We start from the raw sequence: 24,980 nt of genomic DNA, 5'->3' as shown, positions 1-24,980 counted from the left end.
AGAAATACTGTTAACATGGTTTAGCATAAAAACATATACAAAAGATGTTAGGAAGTGTTAAAAAAATATACTGATAAGCTTCTAGTTTGATAATCTTTATTGATTATTTTGGACCGGTAAGCAAAGTTGATAAGAAACGTAGTGTTGTTTAATTTTTTGGACTGATAACCTTCATATGAATTTCCACAATGAGATATGAGAGGTAACCAAGTAAAGACACGCCAGACTATATAAGACCACAGTCATCTATGGCACTCCTGTCAGAATCTTGTACTTAAGGTCTGATCTTGAATAGTGGGTATTTTAATTTCTTTGAATTTTTCTAATTTATTTTTATAAAGTGGTTATGTACGTGCATCACACGTCAGTATTTAAATCAGTTGATATTGTCAACTAATTGAAAGTCTGTAGAGGAAGCCACATGCTAAGGCAAAATGAAGAAAAAAGATCTCGGTGTACTTGATGATAATGACATTGAAAGAAGCTTTGGGTCATAGGCTTGACTGTTACTGTTAGTGTTGAATGCAGATACTTAATTGTTGTAAATACTATAAATATAAATATCTAATTGTTTATGGCATGTAAGTAAGTTTATGGAGAGTAGTCCATTAGTTGTTAATGTTACAGATAAGTTGTTAAGCTGTAACTAAGCCATTACTTTAACAATTTACTCATAACCATGACAACGAAACCATAACCTCAACAACAATAACCATAACAACTAAGCTGTAACCATAACAACTAAGCCATGACCATAACAACTTCACCATAAGCATAACAACTACACCATAACCTTAACAACTAAGCTCTAACCTCAACAACAAAGCCATAACTATAACAACTAAACCAAAACCTCAACAACAAAGTCATAACCATAACTAAATTATAACCTCAACAACAAACTCATAACCTTATCAACTAAGTTGTAACCTTAAGCTTAACAACAAAGCCATAATCTGAATGCACAACATTATGATAGACATTCCAAAAGGGTATCATCCAATACATATTGTTAGCCGCTAATACAAAACATTGGCATTTAATATATATGTTTAGCAACTAGATAGGCTCGTTGCATGTTTGTCAATTGTGACCTTTCATGTGTCATCGGGAGCACTTAACAGGATGAGTATTTAGCGACCTATTGTTTATTCATCTGGTACATAGCCTTCCACGTCTTTTTTAGTAAGGGGAGGCTTTAACAGAGGTCTTCTGGCTGTACAATGCGCTTCTTGTAATCTGGAATAAGAAAGAGGATCGGTTCATAAGTTGCTCTGAATGCTTCAACAGTCATAAACCAATTACAATATTGATAAATATCTCGTCCCATTTAAGTAATTGCAGCACAAGTGTGCTTACAAGGAATGCGGGTGATATCTGCATGAACATGTTCGATTCTTCAAATCTACATGGCAAGTTTTATTAGATTCAACATCCACAATATCTTCTGTCGAATATTCAATATGTAAGCAGCTTCCATGATGAATATTATCACTCAACACTATCTTCGCTTTTGGATATAAGTATCCAGACCATTTTGCTGCCATAAGCCTTCCTTCATGCATGCGCTCCATGATTTGTTTTTGTATCGTCTCCACCAAAGGTAAGATTTGTACGTGCCTTTCTTATCCAATTGTTGAAGGACTCACCAATGTTCAAAGTAACATGACCATACCTGTAAATCACATGAAAAAATTCATAAGTTTGACTGTAACCTTAACAATTAAGATGTAAACATAACAACTAAGATGTAACATTAACAACCAAAACCAAACATTAACAACGAAGCTGTGAACTTAACAATAAAACTGTAACCTTAACAACCAAAACCTAAGCTTAACAATAAATCTGTAAACTTAACAATAAAACTATAACCTTAACAACCAAATTGTAACTTCAACATATATATTATAACCTTAACAATAAAACTATACCCTTAATAACTAAATTGTAACCTTAACAACAAAACTGTAACCTTAACAACTAAACGGTAATATTAACAACTAAGATGTAACCTAAACAATTAAAGTTTAAACAATGGTATCATACCTTATACTAGGAAAATAAGTGTTTGCCCATCTCTTCGGGGAATAATTCATTGCAGCAGCATAAGCCCTTTGATCAATCGATGCCAATTCTTTTATGCAATCATCCCATTCGAAAACTGTATACTTATAAGCCGCGGTTTGTAATAAATCACCTAATATTTGAGCGATATTTGCTTTATGACCCGACTCCTTCATTTTCTTAAAATTCTCAACTAGATAGAGAACACATCTTAAATGAAATACATTTGGAAAGAATTCATCAACTGCTACCCTAATACCATTGTCGGCATCAGAAGTTATTACTAGTTGATGTGGTGGATCGTAAGGTTTCCCCTATTATATAGTATCACCCACACCTTGTAAAAATCATTTTCAATTCTCCTCATTCTTCTGGTCGCATATGCAATAAGCAAGAGGAAATATTCCATGGTTGCCGTCATATCCCGTGGCACTAAGTAATATACCTTTGTAGCGTTCTTTAAGAAATGTTCCATTCAAAAGCAACAGAGGCCTACATCTAACCATGAATCCTTCAATACAAGCATTATAACTTATGAACACATGCCTAAACGTGCCATCAATAGCAACACGGCTTCCTGGATTAGTTGCTAGAATCATGCTTCATACCTGCATAAATATAACAAGTACCCATTAAACCCTCATTATTGTAACCTCAACAACAAAGCAGTAATCTTAACAACTGATTCATAACCTTAACAACAAACTCATAATAGTAATAACTAACACATAACCTTAACAACAAACTCATAATTGTAACAACCAACATATAACCTTAACAACCAACTTATAAACCTAATAATCAACTGATAACCCTAACAACTAACCCATAACCTTAACAACCAACACATAAGCTTAACAACCAAAACATAAGATTAACAATCAAATCATAACCTCAACAACTAATTAGGATAACATATGCATGACATCTAAGGTATAAATACTCATTGTGGAACTTCTTGTTACACACGAAAATTAGACATTAACATGTTTGGTTACCCATGCAGGAAGCTTAATCAATCCAATGTATTTTGATAACCTTTCTTTGAACTTTATTCGTGATTGCTCAACTGAAGACAACTTAAGAGTATCTAATAGAAGATAAAGAACAATTTGATTTAACTAGTATACTGTACATGCAATGCACGTGGCATACTTGTTTTATATTCTAATTTTTTTCGTGGGCAAGAAGGTAGTACACTGGTTTGAAGGAAAAAGATAAAGAATTATTTATAGAAAATTGTTGGAAATAAGTTTTGAGTGTTATACGTACATTTACAAATAAAATGAGTATCAATGGTCTAGGAATCGATGTGAATAAAGATAAATAATTTTTTGACCGATTCGTTATTATTGGCTTCTGAGGCTGAGCATGATATACGTGTAGAACTAATCAATATTGAGAACAAAAGTAATGATAATTGTTGTAGTAATATATTATGTAGATAGATTATATATGTGATGCAAAGCAAAATATGTAGATTTTGTAGTAGTTTATACATACCTAGTAACACATAGAAAATGTCTATTTTGTTAGAAAATGTCTATTTTGTTAGGTCTCATGTTTATGAGCCTACTATCTAATCTAGTTTTGATGATTAATAAACAATTCCTAACAACGTTTGTCGAGTGTTTATATTTTCTTATTTGGTATTCTACACAAAGATCCTCAGTTGGAGATTGGATGGAATTGCGCCTACACGATCATATTCATTGGAGGATAGAAGGAATTTAGAATGGAGCATGATACATTCAAGTTCAAGATTCACTATTGCTTCATCCATATTTCGGAGGAGGATTGCCCAAGATTAAACGTCACGAGATCAACCAAGCTTGGGTATATTAGTTTAGGTGATTATACTTTGTGTGTTGATACTTATAGCTCATTTATCACACACATACACGTTTTGATTTTATAACTTTCAAGTTTAAATAAATATGAAACTATTAGTTATATTTATATACATACATACACATTTCATATTTATCACTTTTGTTTTTGGAAAATAATATGTTTATAGATTAAAGACTTGTTTATACTATTTTATATCTTTTCCTAAGTCTATTAATCCTTTCAAAATGAATATACAAGTTTGTTTGAAAATTTTCAAGTGTGTTGAGTATTTTAAAAAATGATAAGTTTTCACAATTAAGAAGTAAAATTTGAAAACTTCTTTTTGTAACATGTTCATTTCATGTTTTTAAATATTTTCTAAAGTTTTACATTTTTTGAAATTTATTTAATATTTTTAAAGAAGGTTTAAAGTTGATTTTTACTATTCATATCAGACTGTGTGCATGTTATGAGTGGACTCATGAAGTGTTGCGCAGTTAGTAATTTTTGTCTGCTGAGTCGACTCATTATATAATCAGTCAAATCATTACAACATAAGTCGACTCATAATACGATCGTTGCATAGTAACAGCTATTTTCCAGATTTTATTATTTTAATATTTTTAGTAGTTTTTGCCGGTTCCTTGAGGCTCCTCTATATACCCCTTACCCTCTAACTTCTGAGCATACTTAAGAAAATTTTAAAAATAAGTTTATAAGAGTTTAAGGGTGTTTTAAGTTTGTTTTACAAGTGTTTATGTGAAGAGAGTTTCACAAAAGGAGGAGGTCTTCCGTTTGAGCTTCAATTTCTCATCTCCATCGTTCTTAATTCTTAGAGAAGTTTTTCTAAACTTATCTTCTAGCATATTCATATATATATATATATATATATATATATATATATAGAGAGAGAGAGAGAGAGAGAGAGAGAGAGAAGTGTTCCTAAGGTGACGCCTTAGATAACCATCTAAGAACGCGACCTAAAATCACATGATTGAGCTACATTGTGGATGATCCGCTCCGTTGAACTTGATCTACATATTCTAAAACCCCAACACACCAAGTTTGGGGTAAACCCATCGTCGTTTGACCCTTCATCCACTCGTATCAATTTTAACAGTTTCGAATGAATAGAACTTTTCACATGGCTCGACGGAGGGTCAACGACGATGAGTTCACCTTAAACTTGGTGTGTTGGGGTTTAGAATATGTAGATCAAGTTCAACGGAGTGGATCATCCATAATATAGCTCAATCATGTGATTTTAGGCCGCGTCCTTAGATGTTTATCTAAGGCGTCACCTTAGGAACACTTCTCATATATATATTGGTTGGAAGTCTAATAGGATTCAAATCTTTCTGTGTAAAGTTAATTTCATTAGTTGGAAGTCTAATAGGATTCAAATCTTATTGGTTGTTTGCTACATTAGACAAGGACCAACAAGTTCTAGTTTGAATTTCTTATCCTAATAAATTAGTTCAGGAGCAAGGGGTCTTTTGTAAAGGGGGTGTGTGTGTCTGTGAGCGTGTGTGTATATCTTTGTTGGAGATCACCCCATCGTATAATCAGAAGTAGCTAACATCAATTGAAAATCCTACAGGCGGAGTCACCAATTTGAAATAGAGGACAATGGCCTCTCGTGAACCCTATTTGTCATCCTTTTTCAGATCTCTTTTTGTTCCTCTGTTTACAAGAGAGTGAGTGATTGAGAGATGTCTAAATTGTATTCCTCATTATTATTAGTAAAGCTATCCTCCTCCTTTGCCGATAGACATAGGCTACAAATTGAACCATGTATATCTGTGTGTTTCGACTTTCTAGAAATTTTTCTTGCTTATTGTGATTGATATTAGTCTATTTCTAGGGGTTTGTCATAATAAATTGGTATCAAAACTCTCAGCTATCGACCAGATGAGAAAATAACGATAACCACTGTGAAGTGGGATATTGAGAAGTTTGATGGCAACATTAGTTTTAGCCTTTGGCAAGTTATGATGATCGTCGTGTTGACACATAGTGGATTGAAGAGGGCTTTGTTCGGAAAGTCAAAGAAACCAGCTAACATGATAGAGGAAGATTGGATCGAGTGGGATGAAAAGCTCTTACAACTATCCAATTATGTCTGACAAATAAAGTTTTACAAGAGGTTCTCACAGAGAAGACATCCACTAATTTATGGTCTAAGTTGGAAGATTTATATTTGACGAATTCCCTCACTAATCATCTCATATTGAAGCAGCATTTGTACACACTTCGAATGTTGAAAAAGTACACCCATCAAATCTCATATTCATGAATTCTATTCTATAATTATAGATTTGAGTAAGATTGATGTTAAGATCGATGATAAAGATTAAACTTTATTGTTATCGTGTTCTTTGCCATCTTTCTACAATTACTTTTTTAAGGATATTATAGTTTATAGTCGAGATTCTATTGGCATCAAGAACGTTATATCATAAATAACAAAATCTTACTGAAAACAGATTAGAAAGTTTATCACATTTCTCAGTCCACGAATCTCTTTTGAAGAGGGAAAAATATCTCCTATTGAACTCAACTTTGCGTCACCAAAGCTCAAAAAGACGACAACTTTGCAGCACCAAAGTGCAACAAAACTACCAAAACCCCTAAGCTATAATCATATTCCGAACAAAAAACAAAAATCAACAAATACCGTTAACAGAATCAAGAAAACTCTAAGCTATAATCATATTCCGAACAAAAAACAAAAATCAACAAATACCGTTAACAGAATCAAGAAAACTCAAAAAGAGGCGATTTTGAGATCTAGGGTTTGATCAAATACCATTCCTCGTGATGAGATATTGCTTATCAGCAGGCAAATAGGACTTCCTCTTGCTCGATTCCCCCGCCTCCCTACAAAAGTCAACAAATTAGAGAGAAAGAGAGAGAGAGAGAGAGAGAGAGAGAGAACCAAAGGTAGGGTTTTGAGAAAAGTGGGAGTAGTGCCAGGACCAAGTAGGACACTTGGAGATGAGATTGTCGACGGCGATGACGAACTCGGAGACGCTGAGTACGCCCTTCTCCTTGAAAGCGTAGAGCGTTCGAGGGCTCATGATCCTCTCCACCGTGCCCTTGATCTTTTCCTTGAAATCATGGCTTGACTGGAGAGGGAGGGCAGAGAGAGAGAGAGAAGAGAAATAGGGAGTTTTAAGAGGGAGAGGGAGGAGGAGGGGAGAGTTATTAGAGCAAGTCCAGCAAGCTCCCACTTAGGAGTCCTAGTCATCAAGCTCTCAAAAGCTCTCAAGCAATTTGGTATAAAAAATTATAAAAATAGGTCTTGGGAGCATCTCCTTATTTTATGGAGCTCCAACAAGCTCCTAGTTAGGAGCTCCAACAATATCAAAAAAACCCCTCTTCTATTTTAATATTTTACCCATTACTTTTAATTATATTTAAACCTCTTGTATTTTATTTCTAACCGTTGGATACGGTCTTCGAGGGAGCGCACACGGTCTTCGAGGCAACCCAGAACAAAATGTCTAGCTCATCTAGCTCAAGCGATGATGAAACGATGAAGACGTTCTTTTTTATGGGAGCTGCTGTCGTCGAGGAAGAAGAACAAGGGAAAGGTTCAACTTCAGTTCAACACAAAAGACGTACCGTGCTCCATCGATACCGACTGGAAGGCCACAATCGGTTGTTCCAAGATTATTTTGCTGACACACCAACATATCCTCTTCATTATTTTCGTCGAAGATTCAGAATGTCGCGTTCGTTATTCCTTCGAATCCACGACGCTGTCGTCGAACATGACAAGTACTTCGTCCAAAAGAGGAATGGTGCTGGACAGTTAGGACTATCTAGCCTTCAAAAGATTACTGCAGCTATGCAGATGCTCGCATATGGAGCATCCGCTGACGCCGTTGACGACTACGTTCGGATCGGTAAAAGTACGTCGCTTGAGAGCGTGAAGAGGTTCGTTCGATCGATTATCAACATCTTTGGGGAGGAATACCTTCGTTCACCGACTAATGAAGACGTTGCACGCCTGCTCGAGGAAGGCTCACAACGAGGTTTTCCTGGTATGCTTGGGAGCATCGACTGCATGCACTGGGTATGGAAGAACTGTCCAACCGCCTGGCAAGGTATGTATACTGGGCATTTTCATGAACCTACAATTATTTTGGAGGCCGTAGCTAGCAAAGATCTTTGGATATGGCATGCCTTCTTTGGACTGCCGGGGTCTCACAATGACCTCAATGTGCTACATCGTTCACCGGTTTTCGCACAACTTGCGGAGGGAAGAGCTTCACCATGCAACTATACTGTTAATGGCCACGAGTACAATATGGGATACTATCTCGCCGACGGGATTTACCCAGAGTGGTCCACATTAGTGAAGACTATTCCAGCACCGCGAGGAAACAAGCATAAATACTTTGCTCAACAACAAGAGAGCGCAAGAAAAGATGTTGAGCGAGCTTTTGGCGTGTTGCAAGCTCGATTTGCGATTGTTCGTGGACCAGGACGTTTCTGGCAACCTAGTGTGCTGAAAGACATCATGACAGCTTGCATCATAATGCATAACATGATCGTTGAAGATGAACGAGATTGTCAATTGGACAACAACTTCGACTTTAATGATTCGATACCAGTCGTTGAACCTTCTCATGTGCAGACGGTGCCTCTAACTGAGTTCATCCAAAATCATCATCGGATCAGGAACACGCAAACACACAAATCACTAAAGAATGATTTGATCGAGCATCTGTGGCAGCTCAAGGGAACCATCGACGAGGATTAAGTTTCTTTATGTCTAATGTAATTTCAGCAAAGAAGTTCGAGTTTTTGTGCTACACCAATTTTCTTTTCAATGAAGTAGTTGTTTTCATTAAATGCCAAATTTTTCAACTTCAAGTAGAATCATAAATCTAATACAAGATAATTAGGAAGAACTAATTAGGATGCGATGCGAGTACAATCATAAATCTAATACAAGATAATATATGATAATTAGGAAGAACCCTTAGACATCCACCTCTCCAATATCTCTGCCTGACGCATTTCAAAGTATTGTCGTTGAACTGAATTGAGTGTTGAGAGATCCATCTTCATGATATCGTCATCTTGTTTCTTCGGGTATAAGGTCGATCCTTCACCGGCAAGGAGGTGCGAATAATAGTTTTGTGAGGGATCCATGAGATTTGTAATTTGATAGGGATGATTTGTGAGAGAGTTGAGTGGGATGATTTGTGAATTGAATTGGGATGAATTTATAGATGAATTTTTACAACAGTAAATTTTCCAACAGCCTGATTTTTTAACGGCTATATTTTCACAACGTCAAATTTTCCAACGGCTGCATTTTCACAACATTCGGATTTTTATCAACTCACAATTTCAACGAAAATTTCACAACTCAAAGTTTTCACCTCAACAACAGACCCAACCCCAATTCGTAGACATTAAAAAAATTGAACTTCATCTTTCTCCCTTCGACAACAACAGACCCAACCCCAATTCGTAGACATTAAAAAAATGAACTTCATCTTTCTCCCTTCGACAACAGACCCAACCCCAATTCGTCGACATCATCTCCGCCATCTCCGCCATCATCTCCGCCATCATCCATCATCTAAGCCATCATCACCGCCATCAGTCTCCGATCCCAACCGCGGCCTTCGTCGACATCATCTCCGCCATCTCCGCCATCATCTCCGCCATCATCCATCATCTCCGCCATCATCTCCGATTTCTGGATTTGGAGGGGTTTTTTTGTAAATTGAAACCCAGTTGGGAGCTCCCAAGCGCTCCACAAATTTGTGGAGCGCTTGGGAGCTCCGAAGCTCTCCACCGCCACGTCGGATCTTGGGAGCGGGCTGGGAGCGATTCGGAGCCTGCTGGAGGGGGTGAAGCAGGAGACCTTGGCCACGTCGGATCTTGGGAGCGGGCTTGGGAGCTTGCTGCCCATGCTCTTAGGGAGTTACAGGAAGTGGGAGTGGGTTACTGGAAACGTGGGGTTATTAGAGGACGGGAGTTTCACAGAAATAAGGTTTTAAATACGCGGATAATGAGAAAAGTTACTGTTCATTTTAGCTTTTTTGTTGTTCTCTTCTAGTAATAAAGAAGTAGATAGAATAGTGTTTTTGGCTATGTTTAGGGCGGAGAACCACTTGGTAGACTGGAAGTAATAACTACAAGAGCTTAATGGGTTAAAAATATTAGGTTAACGGCTTCTTTAAAATGTCAGGTAAACGATAGGGGCTGAACTGACTTTGAATTCACCATTATACATACTTCTTCCATAGTTATTTCCTTGTTAATTAGTAGCGAGCTTGAGGGTTTCGGATTTTTTGAAGAGAGGTTTGGCCGTTCGGGGATTCTAGTTGCATATTGCAGGTAGTCTAGAAGAATATTTTTAATTCTTGAAGGAATCATTACTTCTTTTGATGCACGGGATAGTCTTTTTCTAAAATCTATTTTGACGCATATGCTTTTGATATCTTTGAACCTTGGGGATTGATTTCAATATCTGCAATTTATTGTATATATGAAATTAACTTTAAAAAAAACGATAAGCAGATGTTTTGATGTTGCGCAATATTCCGTTAATGAGAAATGTAAGTGTCTCATATTACAGCTCATTAGTATTTTTTGAAGTGCTGATACAAGTTTTCGTTTACTTTCTTAAAGCAGGACCACATAATAAGATGGCACTGAAGCCAGAAGCTTGGTCACCATAACATTGATTTTAAAGCCAAGTAGAATTCTTGGCAGTAAACGTTGCCTATCAAAAAGAATTAAGCTCCTCTTGTTGTGGTGATCAGCGAAGGACAAACAGCCGTGATTCGTCCAATGTTGTTGCATATCAAAGGATTACCCCAGTCAATTGAACGCTGAATTTGGGAATTTGTGTAAATTTCAGAATTTGATCCATGAAGCAGGCAAGGAAGATGATAAATGATGTACGGAATATGCAAGAGAATTATTGATCTTTTTTTTTTAATAAGAACCATGACACTGTGACCTTAAAGAGTTCTTTTCGTTCTATACGTTTATCATTAATCCATTGATTTGGTTCATCCATAAAACAAGGGGGGTTGTGAGTTAGTAGTTACCACCTTTTATTTCAACAGATTAATGCTCAAAATTTGACAATCAATCATAAAACAATTACGAGAAAATCGACCACCGAATCGAAATACCATTCCATCTTAGTATTTATCCAAAAAACAGAATCAACTGTCAAGAATTCTAAGTTGACAAAAACACAAGTAAATGTTTTAAAATGTCAATTGCTTGATACCTAAACATGCTCATTTTGCAGCAGAAGGCTACGATCTTCATTCAAAACCCAAAAGCAGGGTACAAAACTACAAATACTCACACTTCCAAGGATTTAAGACATCATTTTTCACAAGAACAATAATACACCCCCTACGAATAACCCCTCACAATAATCCTATATACGTGCACGTGACGCTAGTACAACTAGTACAACAACTACATCCTTGATCTTACTTGTCCCATAAACGGGTAATCTGTATATCCCTTCACCGGATCCTGCGTGTAAAATGTAGCCCGTACATACTTATTCAAACCCGCCTCCGCTTTAAACCTCTGAACCAGATCCGGGTTTGAAATAAACAAACGCCCGTAACTAACAAGATCCGCATCTCCATCAGCGACCGCCTCCATTCCCAATTCCCGATTATACCCCCCGCTACAAATGAAAGTTCCATCATATCCTGCCCTCCACTCCCTCATCAGACGGCTCTCCTCATCAGCGCTTCCAAGTGGTCCCGACTCGGTCTGGCCATATGCTGTGTATCTCGGCTGGGTGACGTGGAGGTAGGCCAACCGTTGGTTTAGCTCGCGTTGGAGGGAGTTTAGCCGTTGGATTACGGCTAGGCCGAGGAGTTGTGGGTCGGATTCGTGGGCTTCGAGATGGTCAATTGCAGGTGACACACGGACTCCAACCCGGTCAGGCCCGATAGCAAGAGAAACAGATCGGGTTATCTCGAAAAGGAAACGGGTACGGTTGGGGAGGGATCCGCCATATGAGTCAGATCGGTCGTTGATGCCGTCTTTTAGGAATTGGTCGATCAGGTATCCGTGGGCTCCGTGGATCTCAATGCCATCAAAGCCTGGTTACATAAAGTCGGTCATAAAACTTTTACAGAAAAATATCCAACTCTCTTATTTACAACCTCATCGATAGCACTTGTCACTCTTCAAGGTAATAAGTGCGTATACATGAGGGCAAAATACACAAATAATAATGCTGCAATTGGACTACATACAACTCCAAATACCGAACACTGTATTTTGAGTTTATTCTGAAAAGCTCACAGCTTTTATAAATTTTAATTCTCCATACTGGTTGAGAAATAATAGATAAGACTGAATAGATGGCGCGTCAATTTTCCTGTATCTTTTAATGTATAATGTTTCCATCCAATGAAGCAAATAGTTAATTATCTAATTTTGATATTGGAGCAAAATTGCAGGTTGTGAAACCAAATATAAATGTGTTTTAGTTATATTGCCTGGTCATTTGGAAGAAGATAGAGGCAGTTGTCTTTTGAAACAAAACTAACAACTAGAACTGCAATTACAATTATCTGTACGCAAATTGTGACAATGTTTTGTAACAAAATAAAAAATAGAAATCAAATTTTCAGGCAGCTAAATAACCTGAGAAATTAGAGCTATATTTCAGCTCCAATTACATTAGGAATGTAATTGTCGTTACTAATGCTGGCAAAAATAAAGCACTACAAAGGTAGATTTATATATAGGGACATGCACAATTAAAATGGTGAAAATGGCTAGTTTCTCTTTACCTGCTTTGATGGCATTTATGGCTGCTTGGCGATATAGCTCCACAATCTGTGGTATTTCTTCTTCAGAGAGTCGTCGAGGCTTTGCATATTTTCCGTAACTCCCATCGGGCATCAATATTCTCCACCTGCCCGATACTGGCTTATCAGTGGATGATATAGGAGCTCCACCACCAGGCTGATATACTGTAGCAGGAGGGAAAGGGGGAGATAAAATTGAAGTGAGTTTATAGAAAGAGTACATAATGTTGTGTAGAAGCAGGGAGAACAATGTAAATAGGAAAGTAGGGATGAAATGCAACAGAAAACATTTTCAATGGTTAATTGCAGAGTGGGTGTCATGCAATGTTAACTGTTGCAGAGATATCCTTATCTATTCTCTTATAGTTGTTGAACACATACAATCCCTTATTGTGCGTGTACAAATAATGGAGGTATAGCTTAGTTTAGGTATCATGGTGTCTAAATGCTAATAAAAAGTTAAGGGACGATAAGTGGCTAAAGCCTTGCAGCATGAGGAGGCGTATGTATAGACTAAAGTTAACACTATTTCCAGCATTGAAATAGTGGCAATTTTTTAATAAACAGCCAAGCAAGGGAAACTTGATACTGCATTGTCAGGTCAATCAATCTTCAATATTTCTCTTTTTAAAAAAAAGTCAATTTTCATGTAAAATTCAACCTGAAAGTATCCTTTTGGACTTCTGTTACAAAAAACTTTCTAGATTCAACTTCCATCGAAGAAGAAGATGAAACTTATGTGTTCTAAAAACATGGGTGCGGGTATAGTTGCATAATTGTAGCAAAAAATCTGAGAACCTGGAAAAGCCAAGGAACATGTTTTTTCTTAGATACCAACTTCAATCTTGGAATCACAATTGAAACTAACAGAATTGGCCAGAGAACAAATTGATAAAAATTGTAACATAGAACTCTCAAAGCTTTAGTGACATAGGACGACATTTAGGGGGGGAACATATCTTCTATGTTGAAGGATCTGGAGAGCATAGCATAGGAATTAATTATGTACAACATGAAGACGTACTTACAATCATCAGTCAGACAAATTCATGGTGTTCATAGATTAAAGACCTCAAGAAAACATCCAATAACACCATAAAACACAGTCTTCAGTGAAGGATCAAATTGTTATGGGGGATACACTGACAACATTACACTCCTTTCCAATTTCTGTAATATATTGCATAACTCTTCCGTAATGCTTCCATTAATATTAGGACTAGCATGCTCATACTTCTTATATTAGGCAAGATTATTGAAAATGAATCATACCTTCATTAGAAGCACGACCAACATGCCAAAGTTGACAAAAGATGATGCTTCCCTTTGCATGAACAGCATCCACCACTTTTTTCCATGCATCTATCTGCTCTTGTGTATATATCCCTGGGCAGTGAGGAAACCTTCAACAAAAAAATAAAATGAGAATCAGAATAAGCGTACGAGATGAATTTCATCAATAAGTATATCATCTTTCTATCTAGAGCCTGTGCCATCTTTCTATCTAGAGCCGGCCGATGGCATCTTTCTCCTAAAGCTAACTAGCATCCAGATTGCATGGCATTTTGCGCAATCATGTACCAAACAAATCTGAGAGTGAAAACCAAAATTAGCTCCCCTTGACTAAATGGAAGTGTAGCCGCATATACATCCTCACTCTTACTCCATACGTATAAAGAACTTGCAACTAATTGCAATTACACGCGGAAGTCAACCAAGAATCTGAGGAAATGTGCAATGCAAAGGGTAAAAGAAACAACAAGAAAACATGCAACTAACACAATTTACAAAATGTAGAAAAAGTAGTAATAGACAAGTGGTTGTCTAAATCATGGATTTTGAAATATTTTGGCTCTGTTTGGGCGAAGAGGAGTTTTGAGTACTTTTTGTAATGCTAGGATGATGCTGGACATGCCATCCATGATTAGGTTTGTTTTGCAGGATTAAGATTGGTTCTCTTGTTTCCAACATTTGACAACTTGATCTCTTTATGTCTCAACTCTCAATAATTTTGGAATGTTACATTTAAGTAACTGTTTCACTTTCTTCGATAAGTATATATTGGTAAAGCAATGGATAGCTGGTTGAATAATTTTTTAATTATTGAACCATAAGGTCCACACCTGTATATACCTATGTGTTTCCGAGTATAAAAATACTATACATAAATATGATATTTACAGAAACATAACATATATGTATATATCATGTATTATCCATGCATATATGTAAATTTCTTTGATATATGCTTCCTAATTTCATGTAGAAAGAAATATCAGCCAACTGTCTCTATAGACAGCCTTTTTGCTTAAATTGTGAATAACTTTCACAAAACTATCATAAACGATTAGTAGTTTTGCAAAAACAAAAAAAAAACAAAAACAAAAAAACAAAAAAAAACAATTTTTATTACCCCAAATTTTAGATCAACAGCAAATAGACAATGTGCTATCTATAAAAGCTTCCAGTGGAACTTTTATTTACTTTTTATAAGCTACCACAAATTTTCATATAAAACCACTAAAGTATTGTTACACTGCCCTTGATTTCATTACTACCGTAAAACTACCATATAACTTTCTGCATCATTTTTTACTATTTTTAAAGTTTGTGATAGATAATTTTTCTCTGGTTAGAGTAACTTGTTGTGTTTAGTGAACATCTCAACTTTCGATTCGATTCAATCTGATTCAACCTCTAGTTTAAGGCACACACAGCATAATAACTAAAAATAAAAGAATAATTCCAATAAACAAAAAAAAGTCAAAAAAAAATTACCCTCCAGCCCCAGGACAAATCAAAGTCCCTTCAGTGATCAAGTATCCGCCTTCAGTCGCCCTCTGAACATAATATTCAACATGAGCTTCACGCGGAACCCCATTCAGCGCCCTGCATCTCGTCATGGGCGCCAGCACCACTCTGCAAAACAACAGAAAGAACCCCAGCAATTTCACAGACGAATCCAAGGCTAAAACAGTAATTAAAAAAAAACAAATTTGAAAATTTTCGTCTCTAGAAACACCAAAAGACCGGAAGAGGTCGGAAAATTGCAGTGGTAAGTCCGCAATAATAAGATTGGCAGCCAGACTTTAGATTTCTCGCCGAATTAGAGTGAAAAATTCAAACTTTTCAGCTCTAATCCCCAAACAAAGTCAGCGAGAAAGAGGGGTGTGAATCAGAATCAGAGAGAGAATCAAGAGCCAGAGAGATAAAGTGAGCGAACCATGAACAGGGCAAGAATAGAGAGCGCAAGTCAACAGCTAGAGAGAGAGAGCGAGAGAATGAGAGCTAATTAGAGCGAATCGGGACGCGAGTCAAGAGGTAGAGAGAGAAAGAGGGCGAATCAACTCAGTCGGGGCTAGAGAGAGAAAGAGAACGGATCAGAGCTAGAGAGAGAAAGAGAACGGATCAGAGCCAGAGAGAGCGCGTGCGGTAATCTTACCGGTGAGATAACCGGAACCGTCCCATCTGATACGGGGAGAACAGCGATGGCCGTCGATCCCCCGATCCCATCGTCATTCTAGCTAGAGAGAGAATGGGTTTTTGGACGGCGCGAGATATTTTTGGGGAGAAGATGAAGAAAGGTGGGAGAAAATGGGGAGAGTATTGAGAGAAATATATAACAATGGTCGTCGAGAGAGGGAGTCGGATCCGATCACCGGGGCGAAGGCGAGAGGAAGCTCGAAGTGAAGCTGTAAAAGGGGGGCATGAGGAGGTGACGCTAGGGAAACTTCACCGGTGTAGCTCCTAAACTTTAACCAACTTTTTTCTACAAAGCCCTCCTCGATCTCTTAATTTAATCTATGAAGCCCTTAAGCTTTGTCCAGCGTTTCTATGAAAGAAGCCTTCGTAGTGTTCTTTCAGTCTATTAAGCCCCTAAAGTTTGTCTTTTCATTCTTTCTTGCTCCTGAAGTTTGCACTTCCGTTCTATTTAGCGCTTATGGTTCAACATGACTATAAACAGGTATAATGGTCTTATTGAATTTGTAGAAGGATATAATTTCATATAACTAAACAGATTCTTAGATTAGTTAAAGGGGGAAAATTAAATAATTTCCCCTTAATATGTGACTTTAAATAAAAAACCCAATAACATTCAATTGTTCATGTTGCTTCTATTTAGATCGAATTTTTTACTATATTATTATATCTTGATATAATATTCACATCACCATGCTTTGACTTTTTATGATGTAACTTAGAACAAGTAATAGATGGATCAAAGCTCAATCTGTAAAGCTTTGTCATGTCATTGTTTTGACGATACTCTAACTGTATCCTAGCTAAAACATGTAGTTGGGTGGTGTTTGAGGTGTAAAACCACCATCGGGGCTGGACTGCATGAAATTTAAAACTCTAAGAGTTAAATAGAATGAAAATAAAAAGTTTAGGGACAACATAGATTGAAATAAGAATTTGAGGGCTTCATAGAAAAATTGAGTAAAACGTAGGGGCATAATAGATTAAAATAGAGTTAAGGGCTTCATAGAAACGTTATGTAAAGTTTAGGGGCCGATTAGACTTTGGGCTCGTGTGGAGCTGACCCGGGTCGGCTTGGTTGTTTTGTAAAATAAGCAGCGAAGTAGGGTAGGGTGACGGGGTCCAATAAAATAGTGGATGTCTTTGTCTTAGATGGACGGCGGTCCACGCGGTCATTTTCGCACGTGTTTATTGTGTACCCGTTTTCTTTAGATTCCATGTTCAATAAATTAGTTTTATAAGATAACAATCATTCTTAGTCATAACTTACTACTTGGGGGTTCTTACTTGCAACCCAAAGTTTTACCTCCATTTCCTCTAAACGCACATATAATATTTACCTACATTTATAAACTCAAAAATATAAAGTTTACTTACATTGGTATTCTATATGCTTAGTTTAGAGGTGAGGTATCTCCATTTACTTACAACCAAAATACAAAGTTTACTTACATTTATAAACTCAAAAATATAGAGTACAAAGTGTACACATATAATATGCATCTCGTACTATGTACTTATTCATCATATAATATTTACATATACATTGCGTAACTATACACCTTCCTGTGTACAGCTATGTATTGGTATTCTATATGACTATATGCTTAGTTTAGAGGTTAGTAAACTTTGTATTTTGGGTGCATGAGAACATATGGAATTTTTTTTTTTTTTTTTTTTTTTTGGGGGATTTTTTTTTTTTTTTTTTTTTTTTGGGTCGCGGGAGTGGCTTTTTTTGAGGGGTGGGGGGTTAGTGAAACTACTCGGGTTTTAAAGGAAACAGGTATAATCATTTGGATTTGTAAATAAAAGCCAAAGTTCTTGAGGTAAATAAAATTTAACGCGGAAAAGAGATAAATGACAATCATTTGTTACCTACTCCGTTACTTATAGCCTGTTTGATTGTTTTCTATAATTATAAGGAAATATGTTTCCATGTAAAATATCTATTTTCTGGTGTTCATTTGCATAGAAAAGTGTTTCTAGTGTTTGTCTCAAAGAAAAACATGGGGTTTAATTAATTTCCATTATTCTTTACTTGGTTTGGATCAAATTTAAAAAAGAAGAAAGATAATTGATGTGCGAATAGATTTCATCATTTTTCTTAATTTGGTTTAAATTTAAAAAGAAAAAAAAATAAGATTATGCTCACTATAATGTGCTTACCAGACAAAATTGTTGCCAACATAAATTGAGTGATGAACATACCCACCGAAATTGTGGTCACCTTAACCTTCTCTCTTTTCTATTGAAGTGAGAAACCCAAAAGGTCCGGGTTTATCTTTTTTATTCTGAAATAATAAGGTTCTTGTTGATTTCAAAGTTATTTCTTTCTGTTAGTGTCAGGTTCTTCAATTTTTTGACCGCCCAAACAGCCTCTTGTATGGTAAAATAGTTTGATCCAAGATTTCAAGAGGAGAGGTTGGATGAGATTTCTCCTCTTTGACCAAGAATATCCTCTTGACCTCCGATATTAAAGATATTTACTTTATGTTTAAGGGGTCTCTATTAGTGACAGTGGAGCAAGCTACACTCATCACCGTGCGTTACTTTCATCGCTTCCTCACCCATATAAGACAAGCGTTTTACCATCAGCAGTGAATCTATTCCTTTATACAAATAGGAGGATCTGAGAATTTTATTCATGCTATAGTAATTTCAACAGTAAAATATTTACTATAGTACGAACAGCAGCTTTATTACTGTAGCACACTGGAACACTGTAGCAATTTTAGAAAAATACGATATGCTGTAGCAATCTGAGGAACTTAATGATTGCTCTTATGAACAGTAATTCTATCACTGTAGCACAACAGGCACTGTAGCACTTTCGCATGTGAGGTACTGTAGCAATCCAAAAACTTACTATAGCATTTTAAGAAACATAATTGCTATAGCATGAAAAAATTTATCATCGTGCTTTGCACGGACCACAAACTAGTATGTTATAAAGAAAAACACATGTTGAACGCGGAAGAGAAGAGAACACTAATATGCACTTTCAATAAAGAAAAATTACGTTCATCCCAGTTCAAAGTACACAGTAAATACACCCACAGCCGAAGCTTCCTCGTATATAAAATTGATTACAAAATATCTTCTTTCAACACCTTCAGCTTTTTCTCCATTACTCATAATGTAAACCTAATTTCTAACTGCGGCAATAAGCTGAGCCATGCAAGTTGCGTATTGAACAGCGGTATGTTGTGACGTGTAATGATCTTGAAGGCCATAGTCGGCAAAGTTTGATTCAATATGCATGAAATGGCCAGGCAATGATTTTTTCGATACAGCTTCCTGCCATATGTCAAAGAATTCCTCAAGAACTTGGCGAGATTTCTCTATTGAGGATAAGGGAAGGTATTCTACCTGTAAAAGGAAATGTATATTAACCCAAGCATCATGTTCATCAAAAATAATGACAGTTAAACACTAATGAAGAGTATATTTAATCCTCATCATCATCATTAATAACAATTCATAGTTATTATGGAATACCCTAAACTTTTTTCACTAAACTACTATGACTGACGGGACGTTATTGTAAGCTGGCACGTGATAGACACCACGGAATTTTTATAACTAGTTGGATAAATTTTGCCAATGCTACCATAACCTTGTTTGATTATTTAAAATCTACAAAAATATACACAATTGGCTGGCAGAAAGTACTACAATAACAATGTTGTAAGAAAGCCTAACATAATTCTAATAGTTAAGAAGGGGAGAGAATGACAGAACGGATATATAAAGTAAACACATTAAAAAAGTCCAAAATATGTGGCATGCTTATCCACGTGCCAGCTTATTACAAACGTCTGCTGGTTATGATAGTCTAATGTAGAAAGCTTATGATATTTTTCTCTATCAAATTTATGATATTTTGTGCAAAACCCCTTAAGGTTCATAGTACTTTTGGCAACTTTAACATCTCACCCTCTCCCCCTTCTTAATCATTAAAGGTATTTTTGACTTCTTAACAACGGTCACATTGACATTATTGGGATAATTTTCCGATACCGTGTGATTTTTCTATGCATTTGGAACTTTTAGTGTTTCCTCTAAAAAATAGTTTATGGCATCATTTGCAAAACCTGTAACAACTCATGGCAGTTTTGTACAATTTACCCAAGAATTATTGAAGTGCTCAATTTGATCTCAGTTTGAGTTTTGAAACTACAAATATCATGCATATTTCCTTTCTGAAAGTCAACCTGACATGAATCTGGGTAACCACAATGATTATGCATACTTTCCGTTGAAAATCAAAACTGACATGCTGGCTTGCTACTAAACAGGTCAGGAGGTCCTCAAGTGACCAGAATTTCAGTGGATCGGGTATGGATGTACTATCTTAATCGATTTATCAATTATGTCTGTTCAAATCAGATTATCATTCGGGAAGGACCAGGATTTTATCAAACCCGGGGCTCGTCTTAAGCCTTTTATTAAACTTGTCTGTTCCAATCCACGATAATTGGGGATGGACCAGGATTTGAGCGGGTAATAGTAGCAGAGGCGTACTTCTTCCAGTATAAATAGGGGAATTTTCAGATCAGCAAGATGTATACTGTGAATTTGAGATAAATACACGTGCAATGTACTTGGATGACTTTTATTTTTTAAATGTAGGAGCCTGATGCAGACTTCCTAGAAGTTTAATCTGACTTTAGAGGAACAGAGAAGTTTCCACAGTTAACAACTGACACGAGTATATAAGCAATGAATACCATAGTAAATTACTAAATTTTAATATGACTTAAAACTGCAATACGAAAGAATAAAAAAATCAAAATGTTTGGTCTTTTTTTTTGGGAAAAGGCCGTAGCCACTACTAAATGTTTGGTCTCATAGTAAACAAAGTGCGTCCACATGATCTGTCACAGAAAAATCATCTATGGCTCCTCTCATATTATCCACATCAAGTGCTATTCGAACTAGTCATATTTTTCTGAGGACCTCTGTGTTGCAATATTTTATATTATCTAGTAGGTTACCCAGGATTTCAACAACTGATTGATCCATGTGTTAAACAAACTCTCATTGGATGCTACACAAGTTGACATTTTACGGAGCGGCAACCATGTTCTCTAGTATGAATTAAAACAGCCCTACTTTTCCCTAGTCATGGGCCATTTAGCACAGTGAAAAATCTAGGAGCTTTTAAGCCAATACCTGATCTGATTCTTTGAATTAAATTAGGCCATGTCATTTGTGAGGTGATATAGCAGCTTCTTTTGATATAGCAGCTTCTTTTGATATAGGTTTGCATTTTTAGCTTTTAATCTGAAAGAGAGGTGCTTAATTTTCACAATCAGACTACTGGAGACTTTCATCAACAGTTGGCAGTATTGTTATCTTCATAATAAGGAGAAATTTAGAAAATAATTACTATGTTTTTCAGCACTGAAACTGGCACTAATACATTTTGCAGTACATTTATGTTGCTTTAATAGTTATATTGAACACTACCAAACAATTTCTATGCAGTCCAAGCTGTTTTCTCCAACAGTATCAGATCGATTTCAAGGTATCTCATCCTTCATAATTTTTATTAGCATGCTGTCATTTTGAGTATAGAAGTATTCAACTCTACTGCCTGGCAGCTAAAACACTATTTTGTTTTTATCACTCTGGAGTAAAATCTACCCAATTTCGTCCTTGTAAGATTGGAAAAACATCTAGATCTGACTTCTACACAGTCTTGCTAATCGTGATGACAATGGGGGAATTGGAGGCAAAGGTTTTGAAAATGGTGTTCTTGAACAACAGAAGATTGATGTGAAGTCCAGCTTGTCAAGGCATGCCATGAAATCAGGCATGCAATGCTCTCTATCATCTACTTGTTGCTTTATGGAGATATTGATCTCCATAATGATGAAATCATTGGGTCAAAAATACGTGACGTCTATCTTTTAGCTTTTATCATAAGAGTAATAGAGGATATAATAGCAAAGAAACCCTAAATAGATAAAGTAAAAGAGAAATAATTGATTCATCAAATTGGATCAGAAGCTCGTGCTCCAACTCCTATATAGAGTGACAAGTCCAACAGCGACGTTTATCCATAACACTATCAAGTATGTTGATTTCCTGCCCAATCCAGCTAAAGTATAATATCTTATCTCAAACTAACTTGAATTCTAACTTACGGACAGCCCACTCAAAGCAAATTAACCAAATTAAACCTAACGATCGTGATCTATAAACTATTAAATTGAATAATCCAAAACAATGCAATTCCTTATATTCTCTTAGGTGGCATTGTGGGTCACACAGTCCAATTGCAATTGGGCAAGTGAGGATGCATGTATTGAGTACATTAAATGGATAATTCTGCATGAAATGCACTAGCAAGAACTAGTACAGTAGTACCTATAAAATGTTTTATAAAACAAAGTCCCTGACCATCTGACTGACTGCAACCGAAACTTTAGGTGCTTTAAATTCATAAAAATGATCATTAAAGAAAATAAGAAATAGGTCCAAATTATGTAGTTTGATTGTCGAGATGCTTGATTTCTCAGAATGCTGATATTTACCATTCGATTGGATTTACACATTTGGGATCTTATCTCCTAATTTTGAGATCAGATGAGAAAATGAGACTGTATTTGACATAAACTATGACCAAATTTAAAAGAATATTTTTGAACTGTACTTGAATCTATAATTGTGCATTACCAAATATGACATCCAAATGGTTGTATTTCCCTCAAAATGGGCATTTAGAAATCTTGGAGTGACAATAGACTCCATTAAACATAACATGCAGGCAAGTAACTGTTCACATGCAAATGAGGTATAAATTTCTACAATGCTAAGTGAAAAAACAACCTGATAGTAAACCTCTAGGGTGTTATATTGACTCAACTACATATGTCAAGCAAATATTATCCAATGATATCGTTGCATAAGATATGCTTTCCAGTCGCGATATTTAGTAATTTAATAATATATTTTTTTGCAATAAAGCTATAGAAGCATAAAGAACAGGTAAAGTTTACTTAGATACAAATATACTTAAGTATGTGAATATTCGAAATACAAAACATACCTCCATCATGATTCCCCTCAAACTTTCAGAGGTAGAAGGAACACACTTTCCCACTCTCAATCGGAAATCACCAAGTTGATATTGAAAACCCTAAAAGATATAGCAGAATATCATAAAAACAAAGGAAGAGTTGTATTCAAATTTCTTCCATGAATTAGAAGAATGGTATACCTACAAACTACCGTAAACCATATTAAATCAGAACTTGTCTATAAAATAAATACTAAACAAAAATGAAAAAACAACACAAAAAAAGCCATAATATACCTCCAAATAAAAAGACCGGTTTCCCCAACATTAAAAGTAAACAAAACCCATCAGTCTCATATAAAACTAAAACTAATGCACACCAAAATGAGACCTTGTTAAAAAAAATAGAAAAAGAAAAGGTTAAAGAAAAAATCAAAACATAATACAACAACAAGAACAATAAAGCCTTTATCCCAAAATTGGGGTCAGCAACATGAATCTATTCTTTTCTTTCATTCAATTCTATTATGCCTTTATCCTCTGCTAAATGAGCTATAATCATTTCCTGCTTAATTGTTTCAACCAAGTTCAATTCGGTCCACCCGCAACCTCTTTGGCCCATTGACAATAATCATATCAGTTCTCCTCACTGGGTGCATTTAGTGGTCACTGTTGTACATGATCAAACCATCTCAATTGATTCTCTCATTTTATCCCGATGGAAGCAACCTCTAATCTCCTACAAATTCATTCATTTTGTATCCTATCTTCAAGAGTATATCCACAAGACCGTAATAACATTCTCAATTATGCTACATCCATTGTTTGCACATATTGTTTTTACTTTCCCAGCATTTTTGCGCATGCTGTTCTCCAAAACACAGTCCAATTCCAACAAAAACCCATCTCTCCCGCATGACAATCAATCCCAAATCAACCGCAAGATCATAACTTGTCAACAAAACCAACACTAAAAATCAAATTTAAAATAAAGAAACAAGAAAAATACCTCAAAATTGAGCACAATCCGAGCTTTATAAGACTGCAACTTCTCCATAATAACTTGAATCGACAAATCCGCTTCAAGAACAATCCTATGAGCCCTCAATATGAAATAGTACTTGTTCGGCTGCTCTTGCAGAGCTAGCCCCAGAAAATCCCTCGGATGGTCCACCGTCCCTGATGACGTGTCCCTCACGATCGGACGGTAGAATGTCAACGACGACTTCCAACGGCCGTCCTTGACGCCGTTAAGTCCCTCGACGCACTGGCACGCCTCCGTTAGGATCTGGCTGTTTAGGGCCGTACCTGGGCTGCGATTGAGAGAGAGGCGGGGAGGAGGGGGTGGTTTGGTTTTGTGCGCTTTTTGTTGAGGTAATTTGTATTAGGGCTTGTTTGGTTCGAAAAAATACCAAAAATGCGTGCAAAGAGGCACTTCGGAAAATAAAGTCTAAAAAATGATTATTATTCCTGTGTTTGCTTTTAGGGGCTGTTTGGTTGTTTTCCCAAAAAAATCGGAAATGAAAAACTCACTTTTCAACTCATTTCAAGAGATTTCAAGATATTCTCCCTATTTCTTTTTTTATTCGCAATGAAATCACTGTCACGTCACCGTCACGTCAAATAAGAAACAATCCAGCCGCATGGAGACGCTGACGGAGAGTTGAGAGATTAGAAGCCCTAACCTACGGTTTTAGGAGGAGGGGGGAGGTAGAGAGAGATGTTTACCATTTGACCGTCAT

General features: G+C 36.3%; 3 protein-coding genes across 3 annotated transcripts; 1 reads left to right on the top strand and 2 right to left on the bottom strand.

Annotated features, from left to right (window-relative positions):
* On the top strand, nt 7,403-8,671 carry LOC109821680. Its single transcript, XM_020387846.1, has one exon. It carries the CDS (start codon nt 7,403-7,405, stop codon nt 8,669-8,671), a length of 1,269 nt encoding a protein of 422 aa, XP_020243435.1.
* LOC109819810 (12-oxophytodienoate reductase 7) lies at nt 11,127-16,467 on the bottom strand. Its single transcript, XM_020385725.1, has 5 exons — nt 16,174-16,467; nt 15,510-15,650; nt 14,004-14,134; nt 12,714-12,896; nt 11,127-12,014 (listed from the first exon to the last, which is right to left on the bottom strand). Exons 1-5 carry the CDS (start codon nt 16,248-16,250, stop codon nt 11,371-11,373), a joined length of 1,176 nt encoding a protein of 391 aa, XP_020241314.1. The 5' UTR covers nt 16,251-16,467; the 3' UTR covers nt 11,127-11,370.
* LOC109821679 (mediator of RNA polymerase II transcription subunit 20a-like) lies at nt 19,190-24,980 on the bottom strand. The gene is made up of 4 exons (XM_020387845.1): nt 24,967-24,980; nt 24,248-24,551; nt 23,269-23,358; nt 19,190-19,580 (listed from the first exon to the last, which is right to left on the bottom strand). The coding sequence occupies exons 1-4, from the start codon at nt 24,978-24,980 to the stop codon at nt 19,356-19,358; spliced, it is 633 nt and encodes a 210-aa protein (XP_020243434.1). The 3' UTR covers nt 19,190-19,355.

Source organism: Asparagus officinalis, chromosome 8 (genome assembly GCF_001876935.1).
Source record: "Asparagus officinalis chromosome 8, Aspof.V1, whole genome shotgun sequence".
NCBI classification, from domain to species: Eukaryota; Viridiplantae; Streptophyta; class Magnoliopsida; order Asparagales; family Asparagaceae; genus Asparagus; species Asparagus officinalis.
The sequence above is the reverse complement of the archived record's forward strand: the minus strand, read 5'-3'. Positions and strand labels throughout refer to the sequence as shown.